The sequence below is a fragment of the Salvelinus namaycush genome, chromosome 2, assembly GCF_016432855.1.
Source record: "Salvelinus namaycush isolate Seneca chromosome 2, SaNama_1.0, whole genome shotgun sequence".
NCBI classification, from domain to species: Eukaryota; Metazoa; Chordata; class Actinopteri; order Salmoniformes; family Salmonidae; genus Salvelinus; species Salvelinus namaycush.
The window spans coordinates 32,697,882-32,723,195 of NC_052308.1; the positions used below are offsets into that span (position 1 = coordinate 32,697,882).

General features: G+C 45.2%; 1 protein-coding gene across 1 annotated transcript in view; it reads left to right on the forward strand.

Annotated features, from left to right (window-relative positions):
* The window catches only part of LOC120021282 (disco-interacting protein 2 homolog B-A-like), an 85,345-nt gene extending 60,981 nt beyond the window's left edge, over window positions 1-24,364 (forward strand). Inside the window, exons 10-38 of the mRNA XM_038964973.1 lie at window positions 1,738-1,848; window positions 1,943-2,066; window positions 2,339-2,448; window positions 2,535-2,637; window positions 7,272-7,336; window positions 7,444-7,537; window positions 7,637-7,756; window positions 10,865-10,979; window positions 13,393-13,532; window positions 14,248-14,384; window positions 14,811-14,891; window positions 14,977-15,104; window positions 15,950-16,064; window positions 16,196-16,397; window positions 16,557-16,669; window positions 17,968-18,048; window positions 18,174-18,297; window positions 18,398-18,519; window positions 20,270-20,381; window positions 21,043-21,152; window positions 21,407-21,537; window positions 21,702-21,870; window positions 21,943-22,113; window positions 22,485-22,546; window positions 22,644-22,701; window positions 22,821-22,895; window positions 23,091-23,265; window positions 23,472-23,595; window positions 23,775-24,364. Coding sequence (XP_038820901.1) covers window positions 1,738-1,848; window positions 1,943-2,066; window positions 2,339-2,448; window positions 2,535-2,637; window positions 7,272-7,336; window positions 7,444-7,537; window positions 7,637-7,756; window positions 10,865-10,979; window positions 13,393-13,532; window positions 14,248-14,384; window positions 14,811-14,891; window positions 14,977-15,104; window positions 15,950-16,064; window positions 16,196-16,397; window positions 16,557-16,669; window positions 17,968-18,048; window positions 18,174-18,297; window positions 18,398-18,519; window positions 20,270-20,381; window positions 21,043-21,152; window positions 21,407-21,537; window positions 21,702-21,870; window positions 21,943-22,113; window positions 22,485-22,546; window positions 22,644-22,701; window positions 22,821-22,895; window positions 23,091-23,265; window positions 23,472-23,595; window positions 23,775-24,027 — 3,525 coding nt within the window. The 3' untranslated portion in view covers window positions 24,028-24,364. The remainder of the gene's footprint in view (window positions 1-1,737; window positions 1,849-1,942; window positions 2,067-2,338; window positions 2,449-2,534; window positions 2,638-7,271; window positions 7,337-7,443; window positions 7,538-7,636; window positions 7,757-10,864; window positions 10,980-13,392; window positions 13,533-14,247; window positions 14,385-14,810; window positions 14,892-14,976; window positions 15,105-15,949; window positions 16,065-16,195; window positions 16,398-16,556; window positions 16,670-17,967; window positions 18,049-18,173; window positions 18,298-18,397; window positions 18,520-20,269; window positions 20,382-21,042; window positions 21,153-21,406; window positions 21,538-21,701; window positions 21,871-21,942; window positions 22,114-22,484; window positions 22,547-22,643; window positions 22,702-22,820; window positions 22,896-23,090; window positions 23,266-23,471; window positions 23,596-23,774) is intronic.
* Window positions 24,365-25,314: the final 950 nt, after the last annotated feature.

Below are 25,314 nucleotides of genomic sequence, written 5' to 3' on the forward strand. Positions count from 1 at the left end.
GAAAATTTCAAGAACTTTGAAAGTTTCTTCAAGTGCAGTCGCAAAAAACCATCAAGCACTATGATGAAACTGGCTCTCATGAGGACCGCCACAGGAAAGGAACACCCAGAGTTACCTTTGCTGCAGAGGAGAAGTTCATTAGAGTTAACTGCACTTCAGAAATTGCAGCCCAAATAAATGCTTCACAAAGTTCAAGTAACAGACACATCTCTTCATCAACTTGGAGGTTGGAGTTGGAGTCTGTTTGAGAACAGAAGGGCTTCTTAAAGAAAAACTAACACGTCTGTGAGAGCCGGAATTCTTACTGGTTGGTAGGTGATCAAATACTTATGTCATGCAATAAAATGCAAATTAATTACTTAAAAATCATACAATGTGATTTTCTGGATTGTTGTTTTAGGTTCCGTCTCTCACAGTTGAAGTGTACCTATGATAAAAATTACAGACCTCTACATGCTTTGTAAGTAGGAAAACCTGCAAAATCGGCAGTGTATCAAATACTTGTTCTCCCCACTTTAGGTTGGATAGAAATGTGAATGTGCCTTAGGCATGCTGCAAGGAGGCATGAGGACTGCAGATGTGGCCAGGGCAATAAATTGCAATGTCCGTACTGTGAGACGCCTAAGACGGCGCTACAGGGAGACAGGACGGACAGCTGATCATCCTCGCAGTTGCAGACCACGTGTAACAACACCGGCACAGGATCAGTACATCTGAACATCACACCTGCGGGACAGGTACAGGATGGCAACAACTGCCCAAGTTACACCAGGAACGCACAATCCATCAGTGCTCAGACTGTCCGTAAGAGGCTGAGAGAGGCTGGACTGAGGGCTTGTAGGCCTGTTGTTAGGCAGGTCCTCACTGGACATCACCGGCAACAACGTCTCCTATGGGCACAAACCCACCGTCGCTGGACCAGACAGGACTGGCAGAAAGTGCTCTTCACTGACGAATCACGGTTTTGTCTCACCAGAGGTGATGGTCGGATTCGCATTTATCGTCGAAGGAATGAGCGTTACACTGAAGCCTGTACTCTGGAGCGGGATCGATTTGGAGGTGGAGTGTCCGTCATGGTCTGGGGCAGTGTGTCACAGCATCATCGGACTGAGCTTGTTGTTATTGCAGGCAATCTCAACGCTGTGCGTTACAGGGAAGACATCCTCCTCCTTCATGTGGTACCCTTCCTGCAGGCTCATCCTGACATGACCCTCCAGCATTACAATGCCACCAGCCGTACTGCTCGTTCTGTGCATGACAGTGTTCTGCCATGGCCAGCGAAGAGCCCGGATCTCAATCCCATTCAGCATGTCTGGGACCTGTTGGATCAGAGGGTGAGGGCTAGGGCTAGGGCCATTCCACCCAGAAATGTCTGGGAACTTGCAGGTGCCTTGGTGGAAGAGTGTGGTAACATCTCACAGCAAGAACTGGCAAATCTGGTGCAGTCCATGAGGAGGAGATGCACTGCAGTATTTAATGCAGCTAGTGGCCACACCAGATACTGACTGTTACTTGTTTTATATATATACAGGGCACATTTGTAAAAGATACCTAGGTCTCAATATGTCTTCCCTGTTAAATAAAATTATAAATGATTCAGCCCCATCCCTCAGCTTTTTACCAAAACAGGGTTTTTACCGAAACGGCCGGAGAGAACACTTTGTTATTGTTTTTACTGCTGATTTCTGCATTAAGGTCCATACATCAACCTATTTTTTTTTATTTTATTTCCTGTAGGTGGCTCTAGTGTACCCAAACAGTGACCCTGGGATGTTCTGGGTGGCCTTCTATGGCTGCCTGCTGGCTGAGGTCATCCCTGTCCCAATAGAGGTACCATTGTCTCGCAAGGTAAGGACATGTCATTGGAACTTTTTCAAGCCCACATTGACATGCTGTTATATCTGCTTTGTGATTGACTCCATGTCCATTGTTGTTCCACCAGGATGCAGGCAGTAGTCAGGTGGGCTTCCTGCTTGGCAGTTGTGGTGTAACTCTGGCTCTGACCAGTGAGATCTGTCTGAAGGGACTCCCCAAGACGCCCACCGGAGAGATACTACAGTTCAAAGGTCAGGAGCTGCCTCTCTTACTGGCCGTATTACAGAGTATCAATGTATTTCATTCACTGGTCACCGACTGAGTAGACTGACTGATCTACAAATAGTAATGAGTAGTTATTTAGGAAGCCAGGTGATTTGTAGTCATCCAGTCGACGACTGCAATCTGGTTGATCTCAAACACAACCATTGTCTCTAGAGATCAAAATGTGATACTTTTTGTCTTTTGCTATGAGTCTCTTTTTAATGAAGTTGATTGGAATGTTATTAACTGTCTTTCATAGGCTGGCCTCAGCTAAAGTGGGTGGTGACAGACTCCAAGTACCTCACCAAACCTGGAAAGGACTGGCAGCCCCACATCCCTACAGCTAACACTGACCCTGCATACATAGAGGTGAGGTGAGGTGTGTGTGTGCACGCACGTGCACATGTGTGTACTTCTCATACAATCCTAATGGATTGTGTTTTCTCTCCCCCTAGTACAAGGCAAGTAAGGAGGGTACAGTGATGGGTGTGGCTGTGTCTAAGGTGGCCATGTTGACCCATTGCCAAGCACTGACCCAGGCCTGCAACTACTGTGAGGGTGAGTAACTACACTATATGAGAGAGGCATACTCTATCGCAAGAGTAAGTCTATGGCATCTTCATGGGTATTTTTTTATTTATTTTAATTTCACCTTTATTTAACCAGGTAGGCTAGTTGAGAACAAGTTCTCATTTGCAACTGCAACCTGACCAAGACAAAGCAAAGCAGTTCGACACATACAACAACACAGAGTTACACATGGAATAAACAAACATACAGTCAATAATACAGTAGAAAAAGTCTATATATAGTATTTGCAAATGAGGTAGGATAAGGGAGGTAAGGCAATAAATAGGCCATGGTGGCGAAGTAATTACAATATAGCAATTAAACACTGGAATGGTAGATGTGCAGAAGATGAATGTGCAAGTAGAGATACTGGAGTGCAAGGGAGCAAGATAAATAAATAAATACAGTATGGGAATGAGGTAGTTGTATGGGCTATTTACAGATGGGCTATGTACAGGTGCAGTGATCTGTGAGCTGCTCTGACAGCTGGTGCTTAAAGCTGGTGAGGGAGACATGTTTTTTGCAGTTTGTTCCAGTCATTGGCAGCAGAGAACTGGAAGGAGAGGCGGCCAAAGGAAGAATTGGCTTTGGGGGTGACCAGTGAGATAAACCTGCTGGAGTGCGTGCTACGGGTGGGTGCTGCTATGGTGACCAGTGAGCTGAGATAGATAAGGCGGGGCTTTACCTAGCAGAGACTTGTAGATGACCTGGAGCCAGTGGGTTTGGCGACGAGTATGAAGCGAGGGCCAGCCAACGAGAGCGTACAGGCCGCAGTGGTGGGTAGTATATGGGGCTTTGGTGACAAAACGGATGACACTGTGATAGACTGCATCCAATTTGTTGAGTAGAGTGTGGGAGGCTATTTTGTAAATGACATCACCGAAGTCGAGGATCGGTAGGATGGTCAGTTTTACGAGGGTATGTTTGGCAGCATGAGTGAAGTAATTTGTTGCGAAATAGGAAGCCGATTCTAGATTTAATTTTGGATTGGAGATGCTTAATGTGAGTCTGGAAGGAGAGTTTACAGTCTAACCAGACACCTAGGTATTTGTAATTGTCCACATATTCTAAGTCAGAACCGTCCAGAGTAGTGATGCTGGACGGGCGGGCAGGTGCGGGCAGTGATCGGTTGAAGAGCATGCATTTAGTTTTACTTGCATTTAAGAGCAGTTGGAGGCCACGGAAGGAGAGTTGTATGGCATTGAAACTCGTCTGGAGGTTAGTTAACACAGTGTCCAAAGAAGGGCCAGGGGTATACAGAATGGTGTCATCTGCGTAGAGGTGGATCAAAGAATCACCAGCAGCAAGAGCGACATCATTGATGTACACAGAGAAGAGAGTCGGCCCGAGATTGAACCCTGTGGCACCCCCATAGAGACTGCCAGAGGTCCAGACAACAGGCCCTCCGATTTGACACGCTGAACTCTATCAGAGAAGTAGTTGGTGAACCAGGCGAGGCAATCATTTGAGAAACCAAGGCGGTTGAGTCTGCCGATAAGAATACGGTGATTGACAGAGTCGAAAGCCTTGGCCAGGTCGATGAAGACGGCTGCACAGTAATGTCTCTTATCGATGGCGGTTATGATATTGTTTGCACCTTGAGCGTGGCTGAGGTGCACCCATGACCAGCTCTGAAACCAGATTGCATAGTGGAGAAGGTACGGTGGGATTCGAATGGTTGGTAATCTGTTTGTTAACTTGGCTTTCGAAGACCTTAGAAAGGCAGGGTAGGATAGATATAGGTCTGTAGCAGTTCGGGTCTAGAGTGTCTCCCCCTTTGAAGAGGGGGATGACCGCGGCAGCTTTCCAAGCTTTGGGAATCTCAGACGATACGAAAGAGAGGTTGAGCAGGCTAGTAATAGGGGTTGCAACAATTTGCAACAAATCCAGATTGTCTAGCCCGGCTGATTTGTAGGGGTCCAGATTTTGCAGTTCTTTCAGAACATCAGCTATCTGGATTTGGGTGAAGGAGAAATGGGGGAGGCTTGGGCGAGTTGCTGTGGGGGGTGGAGGGATGTTGATCGGGGTAGGGGTAGCCAGGTGGAAAGCTTGGCCAGCTGTAGAAAAATGCTTATTGAAATTCTCAATTATAGTGGATTTATCGGTGGTGACAGTGTTTCCTAGCCTCAGTGCAGTGGGCAGCTGGGAGGAGATGCTCTTATTCTCCATGGACTTTACAGTGTCCCAGAACTTTTTTGATTTTGTGCTACAGGATGCAAATTTCTGCTTGAAAAAGCTAGCCTTAGCTTTCCTAACTGCATGTGTATATTGGTTCCTAACTTCCCTGAAAAGTTGCATATCACGGGGGCTATTCGATGCTAATGCAGAACACCACAGGATGTGAGATCAATATCCTTCCAGGATACCCGGGCCAGGTTGATTAGAAAGGCCTGCTCGCTGAAGGGTTTTAGGGAGCGTTTGACAGTGATGAGGTGTGGTCGTTTGACCGTAGACCCATTACGGATGCATGCAATGAGGCAGTGATCGCTGAGATCTTGGTTGAAAACAGCAGAGGTGTATTTGGAGGGCAAGTTGGTTAGGATGATATCTATGAGGGTGCCCGTGTTTACGGATTTGGGGTTGTACCTGGTGGGTTCATTGATCATTTGTGTGAGATTGAGGGCAATCAAGCTTAGATTGTAGGATGGCCGGGGTGTTAAGCATGTCCCAGTTCAGGTCACCTAGCAGCACGAGCTCTGAAGATAGATGGGGGGCAATCAATTCACATATGGTGTCCAGGGCACAGCTGGGGGAAGATGGTGGTCTATAGCAAGCGGCAACGGTGAGAGACTTGTTTCTGGAAAGGTGGATTTTTAAAAGTAGAAACTTGAATTGTTTGGGTACAGACCTGGATAGTAAGACAGAACTCTGCAGGCTATCTCTGCAGTAGATTGCAACACCACCCCCTTTGGCAGTTCTATCTTGTCGGAAAATGTTATAGTTAGGGATGGACATTTCTGGGTTTTTGGTGTCTTCTCTAGCCAGGATTCAGACACGGCCAGGACATCCGGGTTGGCAGAGTGTGCTAAAGCAGTGAATAAAACAAACTTCGGGAGGATGCTTCTAATGTTAACATGCATGAAACCAAGGCTTTTACGGTTACAGAAGTCAACAAATGAGAGCACCTGGGGAGTAGGAGTTTAGCTAGGCACTGCAGGGCCTGGATTAACCTCTACATCACCAGAGGAACAGAGGTGGAGTAGGATAAAGGTACGGCTAAAGGCTATCAGGACTGGTCGTCTAGTACGTTCGGAACAGAGAGTAAAGGAGCAGGTTTCTGGGTGTGATAGATTCAAGGCATAAAGTACAGACAAAGGTATGGTAGGATGTGAGTATATTGGAGGTAAATCTAGGCATTGAGTGATGAGAGAGATATTGTCTCTAGAGATGTTTAAACCAGGTGATGTCACTGCATATGTAGGCGGTGGAACTTAATGGTTGTTTAAGGCATATTGAGCAGGGCTAGAGGCTCTACAGTGAAATAAGACAGTACTCACTAACCAGGACAGTAATGGACAAGGCATATTGATAATAGGGAGAGGCATGCGTAAGGGTCCAGTGAGTGGTTGGGCTGGCTGGAGACACGGCGATTCAGACAGCTAGCAGGCCGGGGCTAGCAGAAGGGCTTTAGAGGGACGTCTCGATGGAGGAAAGTCTGTTTTAGCCTTCGCGTGCGGTGACGTCGATAGACCAGTCGTGATGGATTAGTAGGGTTCCGAGTAGCAGAGGGGTCCAAGTCCAATTGGCAAAATTGGTATAGTAGCCCAAGAAATTGGCAAATGGATCTATTCAGCTAACAGTCCAATATGCTCTAGACAGCTAGCGGGCCGCGGCTAGAAGCTAACGGGCCATGGCTAGCAGACTAGCAGATGGGCATTCAGGGGATGTCGCGATGTAGAGGCCAGTTGAGTTCCCCCTCAAGGAGATTACGTCGTAGTCCAGTTGTGAAGGATCGACAGGCTTCCGTGCCCCGTACCGGCAGTAAAAGGGGTCCGGGTATTGTAGCCCAGGAGTGGCTGATGGGCCTCTTCAGCTAGCCGGGAGTATGGGCCTAGCATGGGCTAGCTCCAGGCTAATTGGTGCTTGCTTCGGGACAAACGTTAGCCAGGAGTAGTCACTCGGATAGCAGCTTGCTAGCTGCAATGATCCAGGTGAAAAGGTCCAGAGCTTACGGTAGGAATCCGGGGATATGGGGAGAAAATAGGTCCGGTATGCTCTGGTTTGTGTCGCGTTGTACAAACTGGCGAGAGCTTACCGAGCTAAAGGTTAGCTGATGACCGCTAGCAGTGGTTAGCTGACTACTAGCTAGTAGCTAGTGAGCTGGCTAGCTGCTGTTGGGGGATTCCGGTTCCGAGGTAAATAAAAATACTTTAGAAAAAACAGATCCACACCACATTGGGTGAGGCGGGTTGCAGGAGAGTATTTTGAAGTTGAGGTTTAGAAAAATATAAAAAAGATATGCGAAGAAGAAGATATCAAAAGATATATACATGGGAAACGACAAGACGTAGGACAAAGACGTCTGACTGCTACGCCATCTTGGGTTTTGACGATGATACACAGGGAACAAGTGTTTGAAGGATGCTTCTCATAGGGACTTATCTATTTGTTTCTGTTCTTAGGTGAGACATTAGTGAATGTTCTGGACTTTAAAAAGGACATGGGCCTGTGGCATGGAGTTCTCACGGTGAGAGTGTGTGGGTGTTTGTGGATGGGGGGATAATAGTTACAGGTAAACTGATTTCATATCATATGTATTTCCGTTCAATAAGTTGTATTTTGTTGTTCTTTCAGAGTGTAATGAACAGGATCCACACTATCAGTGTGCCCTACGCTGTGATGAAGGCTTGCCCTCTCTCCTGGGTTCAGAGGGTCCACATACATAAAGGTAGTTATACCACCCACACATCCACACCCTCTCTCTCCATGTGACCATGAGAACACTGTGATGTTCATGTACTCATTTGTCCCTCCTCTCCCCCCATAGCGCGCGTTGCCTTGGTGAAGTGTCGTGACCTGCACTGGGCCATGATGGCACACAGGGAACAGAGGGACACCAGTCTGGCATCACTGCGCATGCTCATCGTCGCTGACGGAGCCAACCCCTGTGAGTGTGAAATGTAGTCCATGCAGGGAAATGTAGTCTGTGTGGAAGCCACACTGGAACTACAGATGGCAGACATGTTTGGAACTGGTCTGCATCCCAGTAAGCAAAATTACGTTGAAAAGACTTTAAGACATCTTTTGCATTTTAGGTACTGAATGAAAGGTGAAAATACTTATTTTCCATATGTCGAAAATACTTATTTTCCAGATGTTGAAATCAGGTGCATTGTAGGTGCTGAATGAAAGGTGAGAAGACGTCTTTTCTGGCCGTCAAAAATATGTATTTTCCGGATATTGAAAATACTTAATTTACAGATGTTAAAAATACATTTTATTCAGATGTTGGCCAAATTTCAACTGCACATACATTCTCAATAAAGTAAGCATTGTATCACAATAATACTTTTTCAAGGCTCTTACTATAGGAAAAAGGAGCCAACTAAAGATTGCAACAGAATATTTAGTATTACTTTCATCTGTAGCATTTAGTTATGTTAGCTTTTTCAAAAGCTTTGTACCTGGCAGAAATTATGTTCAAACTAATTCAACCTACATAATAAACCAACAGACAACTTCAACTACAATAACATTCTCAGTTACAGACATTTGTTTTCTTGCTATGACTGTGATATATTGTTGTTTATCTACTTAAGTTGAATGCACTGACTGTAGGTGGCTCTGGATAAGATCATCTGCTGAATAACCAAAATGTAAATTATATATATTTTTATTTATAACGAAGCATGCTGGGTATTGTGCTAATTAGCCCCGCCCCCAAACAAGTACACATTTGGTCAGTGCAGACCAGATCCAAAACTGAACTAATAATAGACGTTTAGGCTATGTTTCACAAGTTTGAACATCACAGTACAGTACGGCACAGTTTTGTACAATCGAGCACAGTAGAGTGCAGTACAGGAAAACGTTTATTTGGAGACAGTAGAGTAAAGTTTAGTTCATTAGAGTACAGTGTATTAGAATAAAGTAGGGGACAATACAGTACACTACTTTACAGTACTCTACTGTGCTCTACTGTATTGTACTATACTCTACTTTTCTTTACTATACTGTGTACTATTCTGTAATGTACTCTACTCTGTGGTACTGTGCTGTCATAACTTGTGAAACATACATACAGTGCCTTCGGAAAGTATTCAGACCCCTTGTCTTTTTCTGCATTTTGTTACGATACAGCCTTATTCTAAAATAGATTAAATAAATACACATTCCTTAGCAATCTACACACATTACCCCACAATGACAAAGCGAAAACAGTTTTCTAGTAATGTTTTGCAAATGTATTAAAAATAAAACACAGAAATAACATATTTATTAAGTATTCAGACCCTTTGCTATGTGACTCAAAATTGAGCTCAGGTGCATCCTGTTTCCATTGATCATCCTTCAGATGTTTTTACAACTTGATTGGAGTCCACCTGTGTTAAATTCAATTGATTGGACATGATTTGGGAAAGGCACACAACTGTCTATATAAGGTCCCACAGTTGACAGTGCATGTCAGAGCAAAAACCAAGCCATGAGGTCGAAGGAATTGTCCTTAGAGCTCCGAGACAGGATTGTGTCGAGGCACAGATCTGGAGTAGGGTACCAAAACATGTCTGCAGCATTGAATGTCCCCAAGAGCACAGTGGCCTCCATCCTTCTTAAATAGAAAAAGTTTGAAACCACCAAGACTCTTCCTAGAGCTGGCTGCCCAGCAAAACTGAGCAATCGCGGGACAAGGGTCTTGGTCAGGGAGGTGACCAAGAACCCTATGGTCAGTCTGACAGAGCTCCAGAGTTCCTCTGTGGAGATAGGACAACCTTCCAGAAGGACAACCATCTCTGCAGCACTCCACCAATCAGGCTTTTATGGTAGAGTGACCAGACGGAAGCCACTTCTCAGTAAAAGGCACATGACAGCCCGATTGGAGTTTGCCAAAAGGCACCTAAAGACTCTCAGACCATGAGAAACAAGATTCTCTGGTCTGATGAAACCAAGATTGAACTCTTTGGCCTGAATGCCAAGCGTCACGTCTGGAGGAAACCTGGCACCATCCCTACTGTGAAGCATGGTGCTGGCAGCATCATGCTGTGGGGAGGTTTTTCAGCGGCAGGGACTGGGAGACTAGTCAGGATCTAGACAAAGATGAATTGAGCAAAGTACAGAGAGATCCGTGATGATAACCTGCTCCAGAGTGCTCAGAACCTCAGACTGGGGCGAAGGTTCACCTTCCAACAGGACAACGACCCTAAGCACACAGCCAAGACAACACAGGAGTGGCTTCGGAACAAGTCTCTGAATGTCCTTGAGTGGCCCAGCCAGAGCCCGGACTTGAACCCAATCGAACATCTCTGTAGAGACCTGAAAATAGCTGTGCGGCAACGCTCCCCTTCCAACCTGACAACTTGAGAGGATCTGCAGAGAAGAATGGGAGAAACTCCCCAAATACAGGTGTGCCAAGCTTGTAGCGTCATACCCAAGAAGGGTCGAGACTGTAATCGCTGCCAAAGGTGCTTCAACAAAGTACTGGTCTGAATACTTATGTAAATGTGATATTTCAGATTTTATTTTTAATAAATTAGCAACAATTCCTAAAAACCTGTTTGTGCTTTGTCATTATGGGGTATTGTGTGTAGATCGATGAGGATTTATATTTATTTATTACATTTTAGAATAAGGCTAACCTAACAAAATGTGGAAAAAGTCAACGGGTCTGAATACCTTCCGAAGGCACTGTATAGATGTCCGTAGTGGACCAAATCTGAACCAATTATAGACGTCTATGTTTGGGTCAAATATAGGCCAGTCTGGACGTCTGCGGATGTTGAAATCAAGGCTGGTCCAGACTGGATAAAATCTGAAGCAAACATAGACGTTGGTTCAGATTTGGTCCAGTCTGGACAGGACCAAAAAATATTGCTGTCAGTAAATGCTTAGTGGGATTGCACCTTCCAGGCAGTCAGTGGGGCTGACATACAGCAAATAGGATAATTGCAAGTGATAAACAAAGCCCTGTATGGTTAGAATGGATACCCTCCAAAAATGGTCAGTGTTGTGAGATGTCATTGTTGTTGAGTCTCTCTCTCTCTGTCTTTCTCTCCCTAAGGGTCGGTGTCGTCCTGCGATGCCTTCCTCAATGTGTTCCAGATCCACGGGCTGAAGCCAGAGGTCATCTGTCCCTGTGCCACCTCCCCTGAGGCCATGACGGTAGCCATCCGCAGGTAGGATGGGCTGAATCAGTCTGCTTAGCGAAAGTAACAGTTTGTGTTTTGTTTTGCTACTTGGCCAAATTTTATTTATTTATTTATATTTATTTAACCTTTATTTAACTAGGGAAGGCAGTTAAGAACATATTCTTATTTATAATGACGGCCTACCAAAAGGCAAAAGGCCTGCTGCGGGAACGTGGGCCTGGGATAAAAATAAATAATACAATATAAATATAGGACAAAACACACATCACAACAAGAGAGACACAACACTACATAAAGAGAGACCCAAGACAACAACATAACAAGGCAGCAAAACATGACAACACAGCATGGTAGCAACACAACATGACAACAACATGGTAGCAACACAACATGGTAGCAGCAAATAAACATGGTACAAACATTATTGGGCAAAGTCAACAGCACAAAGGTCAAGAAGGTAGAGACAACAATACATCATACAAAGCAGCCACAACTGTCAGTAAGAGTGTCCATGATTGAGTCTTTGAATTAAGATAAAACTGTCCAGTTTGAGTGTTTGTTGCAGCTCGTTCTAGTCGCTAGCTGCAGAGAACTGAAAAGAGGAGTGACACTGGGATGTGTGCGCTTTGGGGACCTTTAACAGAATGTGACTGGCAGAACGGGTGTTGTATGTGGAGAATGAGGGCTGCAGTAGATATCTCAGATAGGGGGGAGTGAGGCCTAAGAGGGTTTTATAAATAAGCATCAACCAGTGGGTCTTGCGACGGGTTTACAGAGATGACCAGTTTACAGAGAAGTATAGAGTGCAGTGATGTGTTCTATAAGGAGCATTGGTGGCAAATCTGATGGCCGAATGGTAAAGAACATCTAGCCGCTCGAGAGCACCCTTACCTGCCGATCTATAAATGATGTCTCCGTAATCTAGCATGGGTAGGATGGTAATCTGAATCAGGGTTAGTTTGGTAGCTGGGGTGAAAGAGGAGCGATTACGATAGAGGAAACCAAGTCTAGATTTAACTTTAGCCTACAGCTTTGATATGTGCTGAGAGAAGGACAGTGCACCGTCTAGCCATACTCCCAAGTCCTTGTATGAAGTGACTACCTCAAGCTCTAAACCCTCAGAGGTAGTAATAACACATGTGGGAAGAGGAGCATTCTTCTTACCAAACCACATTACCTTTATTTTGGAGGTGTTCAGAACAAGGTTAAGGGTAGAGAAAGCTTGTTGGACACTAAGAAATCTTTGAGTATAAGACTGTATCATCTGCATATAAATGGATGAGAGAGCTTCCTACTGCCTGAGCTATGTTGTTGATGTAAATTGAGAAGAACATGGGGCCTAGGATTGAGCCTTGGGGTACTCCCTTGGTGACAGGCAGTGACTGAGACAGCAGATTTTCTGACTTCATACACTACACTCTTTGAAAGAGGTAGTTAGCAAACCAAGCCAAAGAGACCCCAATACTCCTTAGCCGGCGCAAAAGAATGGAATGGTCTACCGTATCAAAAGCTTTGACCAAGTCAATAAAAATAACAGCACAATATTGCTTAGAATCAAGGGCAATGGTGACATCATTGAGGACCTTTAAGATTGCAGTTACACATCCATAACCTGAGTGGAAACCAAATTTTATACCCGAGAGAATACTATAGACATCAAGAAAGCCAGTCAGTTGATTATTGACAAGTTTTTCCAACACTTTTGATAAACAGGGCAACATAGAAATAGGCCTATAACAGTTAGGATCAGCTTGATCTCCCCCTTTAAATAAAGGACGAACTGTGGCTGCCTTCCAAGCAATGGGAACCTCCCCAGAAAGGAGAGACAGGTTAAAAAGGTTGGAGATAGGCTTTGCGATGATAGGGTCAGCAACCTTACAGAAGAAAGGGTTTAAACCATCTGACTCAGATGTTTTTTTGGGGTCAAGTTTAAGGAGCTCCTTTAGCACCTCGGACTCAGTGACTGCCTGCAGGGAGAAACTTTGTAGCGGGGCAGGGGAAAAAGAGGGAGAAGCATCGGGGATAGTCGCATTAGAAGGGGTGGGAGATAAGGAAATGTTGGACGGGCAAGGAGGCATGGCTGAGTCAAATAGGAATCCTGACTTAATGAAGTGGTGATTAAAGAGCTCAGCCATATGCTTCTTGTCAGTAACAACCACATCATCAACATTAAGGGACATGGGCAGCTGTGAGGAGGAGGGTTTATTCTCCAGGACTTTAACCGTTTTCCAGAACTTGGCGTTAGACCCACAGAGAGAGAACTGCTCCTTAAAGTAACTGACAAAGTTTGTAGTACCCTGAGTTACCTCTGGATGAAATGAAAGTTACATAATGCACCTTCAATAATTACATTTTTCTACAGATACAAGGACTGTCTTTCGGCAGTGTGTGTATATTTTGTGTAAAATTCCTGTCCTCTCCTGTACCTTTCTGTGTGCAGGCCGGGGGTGCCGGGGACGCCCCTCCCAGCCAGGGCCATCCTCTCCATGGGGGGTCTGAGTCACGGGGTCATCAGGGTCAACACGGAGGACAAAAACTCTGCCCTCACCGTGCAGGATGTGGGTCATGTGATGCCTGGAGGTGAGGAGGGGGGATGCACAGTATAGAAAAGAGAGAGAAATGGAGGATCTCACTTGAGAATGATATCAGGAGTGAAATCCATGTGTATGTCTGTAATTGGCGTACAAGTCTCAGGCAGGGCTATAGTAACTACTCACGAGAGTATGATTCCAAATCACCTCCACTGCAGGTCCATTTTTAAATATGAATGTGTTTGTTCCCGGGGCCACCCACACATAAATTGTATGCACGGATGACTGTAAGTCACTTTGGGCAAAAGTGTCTTCTAAATGGCATATATTACTATTATTATTATACTGTATTTGTTTCTTTATGTGTAAGTTGGTTTCTGTAATTGTATGTGCATTATTATTCCTGTACATGTATTTATCTGTGCAGCTGACTCTGTGTCTATATCTCTGATGTGTATAGTGAAGCCTGACTCTGTCGCTGTGTCTATATCTCTGATGTGTATAGTGAAACCTGACTCTGTCTCTGTGTCTATATCTCTGATGTGTATAGTGAAGCCTGACTCTGTCGCTGTGTCTATATCTCTGATGTGTATAGTGAAGCCTGACTCTGTCTCTGTGTCTCTATCTCTGATGTGTATAGTGAAGCCTGACTCTGTCTCTGTGTCTCTATCTCTGATGTGTATAGTGAAGCCTGACTCTGATTCTCTGTGTCTCTATCTCTGATGTGTATAGTGAAGCCTGACTCTGATTCTCTGTGTCTATAGCTCTGATGTGTATAGTGAAGCCTGAAGGGCCTCCTCAGCTCTGTAAGACAGATGAGATAGGGGAGATCGTTGTGAACTCTCGTGCAGGAGGAAACATGTACTATGGCCTACCAGGAGTCACCAAGAACACCTTTGAGGTACGGACCCACAACCATTCGATTCCCCCTTATGTGTTACGTACTGTATGGGGGAACATGGTCAGACACCTGGTCAGGACCTGGTCAGACACACCAAACTCTGAACATTCAATATGCTTACCAACACATTTTCTATTAGAAATGTTAAAAACATCTGTTTCTGTTTCTGTCTGTCTGTCTGTCTGTCTGTCTGTCTGTCTGTCTGTCTGTCTGTCTGTCTGTCTGTCTGTCTGTCTGTCTGTCTGTCTGTCTGTCTGTCTGTCTGTCTGTCTGTCTGTGTCTATCTATCTATCTATCTATCTATCTATCTATCTATCTATCTATCTATCTATCTATCTATCTATCTATCTATCTATCTATCTATCTATCTATCTATCTATCTATCTATCTATCTATCTATCTATCTATCTATCTATCTATCTATAGGTGATTCCTGTCAATGCTCTTGGTGCTCCTATTGGAGAGATCCCTTTTGTGAGATCTGGACTCCTAGGCTTCGTAGGACCCGTAAGTAAGACTGTCTTGTGACTGTGTGCGTGTGTCCATATTCGCGTGCAGTGTGTATTGAATGCTGTGTCTAACCCTTCTACAGGGCAGTCTGATATTTGTGGTGGGGAAGAACGAAGGCCTGCTGATGGTGAGTGGGAGGAGACACAACGCTGATGACTTGGTGGCCACAGCACTGGCCGTGGAGCCTGTCAAGACTGTGTATCGTGGGAGGTGAGTACTGTGTGTGTGCATGCATTCGTGTGTGTGTGCGCATGTGTCAGCATGTATTTGAAGGGACAGTGGATGAGTTCTGTGCTGTGTGTGCTCGCTGTGAGTCAGGTATATTGGGGATTGAGCATAGAGATGTATAGAGATCATTACTTGGAAATAACCAGTTTTTGCATGGACATTGCCATTGAGGGCTTCCACCAGTTTAAAGTAGTCAACTGGGTGAGGATTCCTGTGGGTTGGGAGCGATCAGCCAATGATCAAAATGTGTCATCTTCAAATTGGTTTGCCTAGTTTGTAAATGGCTTTAAGCTGTATGACATCTAGTGGCCACAATAAATGAATGACACACAATATGTGGTTCAAGACTCCAGCACTGCAGGTGGCAGTAAGTCACCAATATTAGCTTTCCACTTTTTTTTTATCTAAAGAAAATGGACTACTTTAAACTGAAGATAGCATGAGCAGCGACATTGAGGCTGTCACAGACTCCATAATTTCACAGATGCAATGTTGCAGTCTCTATGGCATTAAGCTTTGTTTGTTGTGTATCACCACTGTCATCTGCTGGGTATTAGTGAGCACTGCAGGCCTATAGTGCACTCGCAATATGAGTGTATGTATACAGCATGTTTCTGTGTGGGATGTGGGGGTGTATTGGCTCTGAAAAGAGAATCTCAAGCTGTGAAAATGCTTGTTATCAGAGCAGTTTTGTGTGTGTAGGAATTGCAGTGTTCTCTGCTTTATGTGTGGATGTACATATACAGTTTATGGAGGGAGAGGTCAATATCTATGTGTGTGACTATGGATCCTTGCAGACATTCTAATTGTGTGCGTGTGTGTGTCAGGATTGCGGTGTTCTCTGTGACAGTGTTCTATGATGAGAGGATAGTGGTTGTGGCAGAGCAGAGGCCAGATGCCAGTGAGGAGGACAGCTTCCAGTGGATGAGCCGAGTACTGCAGGTAGCTAACCCCCCTACAAACACCTCTTTCTTGGTACATTCCAAAATTAACACCACAGTTTTCAATGTACTCTAAACACTTAATTAGAGAAGTTGTCTAACTGAGGGGTGTTGTGTGTGTCCACTGTCCAGGCCATTGACAGTATTCACCAGGTGGGTTTGTACTGCCTAGCCCTGGTGCCTGCCAACACATTACCCAAGACCCACCTGGGAGGGATCCACATCTTCGAGACCAAGCAACACTTCCTGGACGGCAACCTGCACCCCTGTAACATCCTCATGTGCCCCCATACCTGTGTCACCAACCTCCCCAAACCACGGCAGAAACAGCCAGGTACAGTAGGCTCAGTTCAGGGGATCATACAGCAAAACTTGGCAACTGGTTGGCTTACAGTGGCGATGACTTTTGAGCTAGGGACTTTATTGTGAAAATGCATCTCTCTTTGTCTCTATCTCTCTCTCTCTTTGTCTCTCTCTCTCTTTATCTCTTCAGTGGGTGTGGGTCCAGCCTCCATCATGGTGGGGAACCTGGTAGCAGGGAAGAGGATAGCCCAGGCAGCAGGCAGGGATCTGGGCATGATCGAGGACCAGGACCTGATCAGGAAGGTAGGACCACCTCTCTCATCATCATCATCAGTTAGAAAGGACCCACATGCACGGTGGCCCATAGCATGGTAGGGACTATAGCGGTAGCTGGTACTACTAACCTGGTGGTAGCCAACACTACAAACAATGGCATGCCTACTGCCGGATAGTCACGTTCGGTGCGCTGTTGGTCTGCCGCCATATTGGTAGCAGACAGCGGTCCAATATGGGCTTGCCTGCAGTGGTGTGCTGCCTCTTTGCCACCATTGGTCCAGTAAGTGTTTGCTTGTTGGGTAGTTAGACCGGACAAGATAGCTGGTAAACCATGTGAGCAACATGATGCATTCTTTCTTCTGTCCTAATGCACCCGTCTCTCCCTGGATGTAACATTACATAGCTCCGTATGTGGCCTACTATGATGGTAAGAGCTACTGCCCCCTCCCTACCCACCACACCCTGGTTCTTCCTTTGCTTCTGTCTGCAATGTGCTGTACAGTGACGCGCTCAATGTGAATGGGGTTATTTTTCAGTTGCACACGCAAATAATTCTATGGTTGCATCGCTAAGTTCTGGCAAGATGTGAGATCTTGCATGGTGTCAGAAGTGATGCTCTGAATCTGCACGTGCTAATGTATTATGCCATTTGTTTCCCTTCTGCATCACAGCACAGTGATGGGGACAGTCTGTCGTGGCATCTCTTAATGTCACCTGATGCCCCATGCCTTCCATTGGCTCCCATCACCTCCTGAATGTTCAAATTACACATTATTACACACACAGACACACACAGGCCTTGCTGGTCTGCAGAATTGTTTGGACTCCAAGGAAGGCCCTGCAAGCCATCTCCCCGAGATCCAAACATCCACATCTGCTCTTCATGTGCTTTGCTGTTTTTCCCCAATCGATTTCTCCCCATAATTGCTGTTAGCTACAACTTAAATCAGTTTTTCATTATTTTAAGGAGTAGTTTGGCTAATGCTGCATGGTGTAAATTGACCATTTTCTTGATATTTTGTCAATGGGAGTGACAGTTGCCCTCCTCCTGGTAGAAAAGCTACCTACGGAGGACATTTTGGCTCCAGGGCTATTTACTGCAGTGCACCTGTGTTGACCATCTTCATGTCCTTAGACTTACTGTAACTCAAGGGAATTAACTTGAGTAAATTCAAGTTCTGTCAGGTTCTTCCCATCAGCAAAATACAACTCTTATTAGATTTACTTGTAGTTATTTTGTGTTGATATCAATAGATATTTTTCCCCTCATATTGATATGCATATTGATACGATTGCTACCTTTGACCCTCTATTTCTCTCCTCAGCACCAGTTCCTGTCCGAGGCTCTACAGTGGAGGGCACAGACTGACCCAGACCACTGTCTCTATGTGCTGCTCAATGCAAAGGTAGCACTCTCAGTCTTATAGACACACTCTCACACGTATTACAGTAAACAGAACCCCCCATATACAGTTGTGCCCAGTTGTAAATAAACCCCTTGCCCCTACCCTCTCTAACTCCTGTGCTTCAGGGGGTAGCGGTATCTACAGCAACATGTGTGCAGCTGCATAAGCGGGCGGAGAAGATTGCAGCGGCGCTCACAGAGAAAGGCAGCATCAACACCGGGGACAACGTGGTGCTGCTCTACCCTCCTGGTGAGTCCTTTCTGTCTGTCCGTCAGACTCTGAGAAGTGGCATAGCCGTACCTGTTGAGGATGACTTAGAGTTACAGTCTGTCTTTGTCTCACTCTCTAGGTATTGACCTGATAGCCTCCTTCTATGGCTGTCTGTACGCTGGCTGTGTTCCTGTCACTGTCAGACCTCCTCATCCACAGAACCTGGCAGCCACACTTCCCACTGTCCGCATGATCATCGACGTAAGTGTGTGTGTTTGTGTGTATACAGTTGAAGTCGGAAGTTTACATACACCTTAGCCAAATACATTTAAACTCAGTTTTTCACAATTCCTGACATTTAATCCTAGTAAACATTCCCTGCCTTAGGTTAGTTAGGATCACCTCTTTATTTTCAGAATAATGTCAGAATAATTGTAGAGAGAATTATTTATTTAATCTTTTATTTCTTTTATCACATTCCCAGTGGGTCAGAAGTTTACATACACTCAATTAGTATTTGTTAGCATTGCCTTTAAATTGTTTAACTTGGGTCAAACATTTTGAGTAGCCTTCCACAAGCTTCCCACAATAAGTTGGATTTTGGCCCATTCTTCCTGACAGAGCTGGTGTAACTGAGTCAGGTTTGTAGGCCTCCTTGTTCGCACACGCTTTTTCAGTTCTGCCCAGCATTTTTTTCTATAGGATTGAGGTCAGGGCTTTGTGATGGCCACTCCAATACCTTGACTTTACTGTCCTTAAGCCATTTTGCCACAACTTTGGAAGTATGCTTGGGGTCATTGTCCATTTGGAAGACTCATTTGTGACCAAGCTTTAACTTCCTGACTGATGTCTTGAGATGTTGCTTCAATATATCCACATAATTTCCCTGCCTCATGATGCCATCTATTTTGTGAAGTACACTAGTCCCTCCTGCAGCAAAGCACCCCCACAACATGATGCTGCTACCCCCGTGCTTCACGGTTGGGATGGTGTTCTTCTGCTTGCAAGCCTCCCCCTTTTTCCTCCAAACATAACAATGGTCTTTGTGGCCAAACAGTTCTATTTCTGTTTCATCAGACCAGAGGACATTTCTCCAAAAAGTACGATCTTTATCCCGATGTACAGTTGCAAACCGTAGTCTGGATTTTTTATGGCGGTTTTGGAGCAGTGGCTTCTTCCTTGCTGAGCGGTCTTTCAGGTTATGTCGATATAGGACTCGTTTTACTGTGGATATAGATACTTTTGTACCTGTTTCCTCCAGCATCTTCACAAGGACCTTTGTTGTTGTTCTGGGATTGATTTTCACTTTTCGCACCAAAACGCGTCTCCTTACTGAGCGGTATAACAGCTGCGTGGTCCCATAGTGTTTATATGTGCGTACTATTGTTTGTACAGATGAACGTGGTACCTTCAAGCGTTTGGAAATTGATCCTAAGGATGAACCAGACTTGTTTTCTGAGGTCTTGGCTGATTTCTTTTGATTTTCCCAAGATGTCAAGCAAAGAGGCACTAAGTTTGAAGGTAGGCCTTGAAATACATCCACTCCAACTCCAATTGACTCAAATTATGTCAATTTGCCTATCAGAAGCTTCTAAGCCATGACATAATTTTCTGGAATTTTCCAAGTTGTTTAAAGGCACAGTCAACTTAGTGTATGTAAACTTCTGACCCACTGGAATTGTGATACAGTGAATTATAAGTGAAATAATCTGTCTGTAAACAATTGTTGGAAAAATGACTTGTGTCATGCACAAAGTAGATGTCCTAACCGACTTGCCAAAACTACAGTTTGTTAACAAGAAATTTGTGGAGTGGTTGAAAAACGAGTTTTAATGACTCCAACCTAAGTGTATGTAAACTTCCGACTTCAACTGTATGTGCTATCTTTTGATCAAGTCAGTGTATGAGGATGGGTGCTTTCTTATGAGCATGCTGTTTGAGTGTAATTATTTTGGTCTTCCAAAGGTAGACAAACTAACATGTTGTTTGTGGTGCCTCTGACTGTCCCCAGGTCAGTAAAGCTGCCTGTATCCTTACCACTCAGAACCTCATGAGGATCCTGCGCTCTAAAGAGGCTGCTGCCACGCTGAACATTAAAACATGGCCGACAATCATAGACACAGGTACCAAAGACCAGGGGTCCTTCAACTTTTTGGTCCCGGGGACGCCTTTTGTGGTAGCAAATTCATCAGTGATGGACCCCCTCATATTTAGAACACAACTTGAGTGAGATGAAAATAGCATACAAGGAGTTCTACTATGACTTTGGCAGTGCATGGCCGGATGAAACAAGTCTCAGGCCCTGGGATGGAACATAGATTATCTGGTTTTTTTGTTGCAAATTTCCTGCAATTCTACACATTTTGCCATGAGGCAGAGAGAAAACTTTGCTATTCAAAGTTTCAATTACAGTGCATTTATGTAAAGTATTGAGTTGAAAAGTTGATAATTGGTGGACTACTGTGGATACCAATATCCCTGTGAGCTTCCCAGGCACATGATGCCCAGGTTTAAGAAAATATATTGTATATAAATTATATTGTATTGTATTATACCCTCTAAACTTATTCCACGGATCCCTTGGACAAAATTTGTTTAATCTATTTAAAAAAAAAAATATATATATATATATATATATGCTTGCTCTGGCTGCGTACCCCTAAAGTACCTCCACACCCCACTTTGAGAACCCCTGCCATAGAAGATCTCACATACAGAACATACCTAACCATATAACCTGAGCCAGAGAAACTCAACCGTGTTGTGCATGTTCCCTTCTTCCAGACGACCTCCCTCGCCATAGACCTCCCACGATCTACAAGCCCCCCACGGCAGAGATGATCGCCTATCTGGACTTCAGTGTGTCCACCACGGGTATGCTCACTGGGGTCAAGGTAAGGTCAACTACAGGAGGCTACCGCTGGGTCTCAATACTCTAAAACAGTCCCAGATAGTTTGTAAACCTATGGTAGCCCATAAGCAGCTTGCCATCGGCAAAGTAAGTAGCCAACGGCCCATTTTGCTCATCTGCTGTACAATGGGCCAATGGCAGTAGCCATAACCATGGCTTTAGCGGTTGATTCTGCTTCTCTTATTGGTTGTTTCATTGTGATGTGTGTGTGATTGGCTGTGTCTCTCTGGCCATCAGATCTCCCATGCTGCAGTCAGTGCTCTGTGTCGCTCCATCAAGCTACAGTGTGAGCTATACTCCTCACGCCAAATAGCCATCTGCCTGGACCCTTACTGTGGCTTGGGCTTCGTACTGTGGTGCCTCGCAAGGTACACACACACACACACACACACACACACACACACACACACACACACACACACACACACACACACACACACACACACACACACACACACACACACAGGGTATCTTTATCTGTCTCACTTACACACATTCCGAACACACACCTTCTCTTGTTTCCTGTGTGTAGTGTGTACTCGGGCCACCAGTCCATCCTAATCCCTCCTATGGAGTTGGAGAGCTGTCTGCCCCTGTGGCTGAGCACCCTGAGCCAGTACCGCATCAGAGACACCTTCTGCTCCTACTCTGTCATGGAGCTCTGCACCAAGGGGATAGGCACGCAGACAGATATACTCAAAGTGAGTACAACACATATACACACACACACACACACACGCACACACTAACTCTCCTTCTCTCTTTCCTTCCAGGCGCGTGGGCTGAACCTGTCATGTGTGAGGAGCTGTGTGGTGATAGCAGAGGAGCGTACTCGTCTGGCCCTCACCATGTCATTCTCCAAGCTGTTTAAGGACCTGGGCCTCTCCCCCCGCGCTGTCAGCACAGCCTTTGGATCCAGGGTCAACCTGGCCATTTGCATGCAGGTATTCAACCAGCTAGAATCAGTTCTGTGAGGAGTTACTAGGCAACAGGGAATTTTATAAGATGGAAGCATAACTCACTTGTTTGGAAAGATAGACTTTTATGAATGTTTTGACGGTCATGGCCAATGTTCCTATGATTTGTTGCTGACTCATGTTGGTTGATGCGCTAACCAGTGTCTCCCTGAACTGGAGGCTAAAGCCTTCTGTTAACTCTACATAATAGAAGAGTCACATGTAAATAGAGGAATCTGAGGGTTGTCTGCCAGGTCAGTTAGTACAGCAGGACCTCCCTGTATGTCTCCTCAAGGACTGATCCATGTACAGTGGATGTGTATCTGAGTTTTCAGTCAGGTTTTCTGTGTGTTTCTCAGGGAACCACTGGACCGGACCCCTCCACTGTGTATGTGGACATGAAGTCCCTCCGCCATGACAGGTGAGAACATATGTGTGAGCAGCTTTGACGCTGAGGATATTTTTGTTTTTACAATATTGAGTTTACCATCACAATGTGCTTTCACTTTCTGTCTCAGGGTGAGGCTGGTGGAGAGAGGAGCCCCTCAGAGTCTCCCTTTGATGGAGTCTGGAAAAGTAAGTCTCCCCTGATGGATCCACACACATTAAATTCCATTTTGTATTCAGATACAAGATGTGTTGTTGTGGGATTTTGTTGTTCACCATCTGTCTCTCTACTCTATCACTTTCTCTAGATCTTACCAGGAGTCAGGGTGATCATTGTGAACCCAGAGACCAGAGGACCTCTCGGAGATTCCCATCTAGGAGAGGTGAGAGGAGAGAGAATGCTAATATTAGATTGAAAATGTCAACATGTGGCATTGATAAAAGGATGGGCAATAAGAAGGGTATAATTAGGAAAAACGCATATCCCTGTCAATAACCAACAATTCTCCTCATACATTACTCTCCTATTTCATCCTTAACTGTACATTGTCCCCTACTCTGCTCTCTGTCTCTGTCAGATCTGGATCAACAGCCCTCACAGTGCCAGTGGCTACTATACCATCTATGGAGAGGAGAGCCTGCAGGCCGACCACTTTAACACCAAGCTGAGCTTTGGAGACCCCACGACCCTGTGGGCCAGGACTGGCTACCTGGGCTTCGTCAAGAGGACTGAACTACTGGATGCCGCTGGGCGTGAGTGGCTGGGCACGGTCATGGATATGGAGGCTAACGCTAATGGCTAACATAAAAAGGGAGGGCTATGGAGGCTAACACTAATGGCTAACATGAAAAGGGAGACATACTAGGGATCTGATTAGGGCTAAATTAACTATCCCAACATTCCCAGTATTCAACATATTTGTTTGCCCCTCTCTGTCTGTTTTCCTCTCTGTGGTCAGATCGTCATGACGCCCTGTTTGTGGTGGGTTCCCTGGATGAGACTCTGGAGCTTAGGGGACTGCGCTACCACCCCATCGACATCGAGACATCTGTGTCCCGGGCTCACCGCAGCATCGCAGAGAGGTCAGAACACTGGACGGTCCCAGGAAACCTTACTTATTGTCCAATTGGTTTATCTGTGTTTTCATAATTGGAGGGAGATGAAGAGATTTCTTAGTGTGTGTACGTGCGCACGTGTGTACTGCATCTTTGTCTGACATTTGATTTTAATATAACCCCTTTTTCATGTGTGTCCCATGCAGTGCGGTGTTCACGTGGACCAACCTACTGGTGGTGGTGGCTGAGCTGTGTGGCTCAGAGCAGGATGCCCTGGACCTGGTGCCCCTGGTCACCAATGTGGTGCTGGAGGAGCACCATCTTATCGTGGGCGTGGTGGTCATCGTGGACCCGGGGGTCATACCCATCAACTCCAGGGGAGAGAAACAGCGCATGCACCTCCGGGACTCCTTCCTGGCTGACCAACTGGACCCCATCTACGTGGCATATAATATGTGAGGGGCCAGGCGGATGGGCTGGGCAGGTCATCGTATGGTGGAAAGGATTACGGCTGTTGGAGTGGGGATTAGGAAGAAATTAGTTTGGACCAACCTGCTCCATAGACAGAAAATGCATGGTACCACAATGGGCAGTAGGATGGGTTGGCTGCACTTTATCGCACTGTATTGACACAGCCCTTTTTGGGGTGCATGTGGTTCAAATCTTAGGTCTTTTGCATTCCAGGTCTGTTGGATTTCAAGGGGCACTGTTGTGTTTTGAGATGTACACTGTATAAAATGGTGTATATATACAGTACCAGTCAAATGTTTGGACACACCTACTTTTTACTATTTTATATATTGTAGAATAATAGTGAAGACATCAAAACTATGAAATAACACATGGAATCATGTCGTAACCCAAAAAGTGTTAAACAAACCAAAAATATATTTGATTTGAGATTCTTCAAAGTAGCCACCCTTTGCCTTGATGACAGCTTTGCACACTCCGGGCAATGTCTCAACCAGCTTCATGAGGTAGTCATTTGGAATGCATTTCAATTAACAGGTGTCCCTTGTTAATTTGTGGAATTTTTTCCCTTAATGCATTTCAGCCAGTCAGTTGAGTTGTGACAAGGTAGGGGTGGTATACAGAAGATGGCTCTATTTGTAAAAGACCAAGTACGTATTATAGCAAGAACAGCTCAAATAAGCAAAGACAACTGACATTCTATCATTACTTCAAGACATTAATGTTAGTCAATACGGAAAATTGTGCAGTCGCCAAAAACGTCAAGCGCTATGATGAAACTGGCTCTCATGAGTAACCGCCACAGGAAAGGAAGACCCAGAGTTACCTCTGCTGCAGAGGATAAGTTCAATAGAGTTAATTGCACCTCAGATTGCAGCCCAAATAAATGGTTCACAGAGTTCAAGTAACAGACACATCTCAACATCAACTAGAGACTGGGTGAATCAGGACTTCATGGTCGAATTGCTGTAAAGAAACCACTACTAAAGGACACCAATAAGAAGAAGAGACTTGCTTGGGCCAAGAAACACAAGCAATGGACATTAGACCGGTGGAAATGTGTGCTTGGAGATTTTTGGTTCCAACCGCCATGTCTTTGTGAGACGCAGGGTAGGTGAACGGAGGATCTCCACATGTGTGGTTCCCCGCGTGAACTATGGAGGAGGAGATGTAATGGTGTGGGGGTGCTATGCTGGTGACACTGTCTGTGATTTATTTACAATTCAAAGCACACTTAACCAGCATGGCTACCACAGCATTCTGCAGCGATAAGTC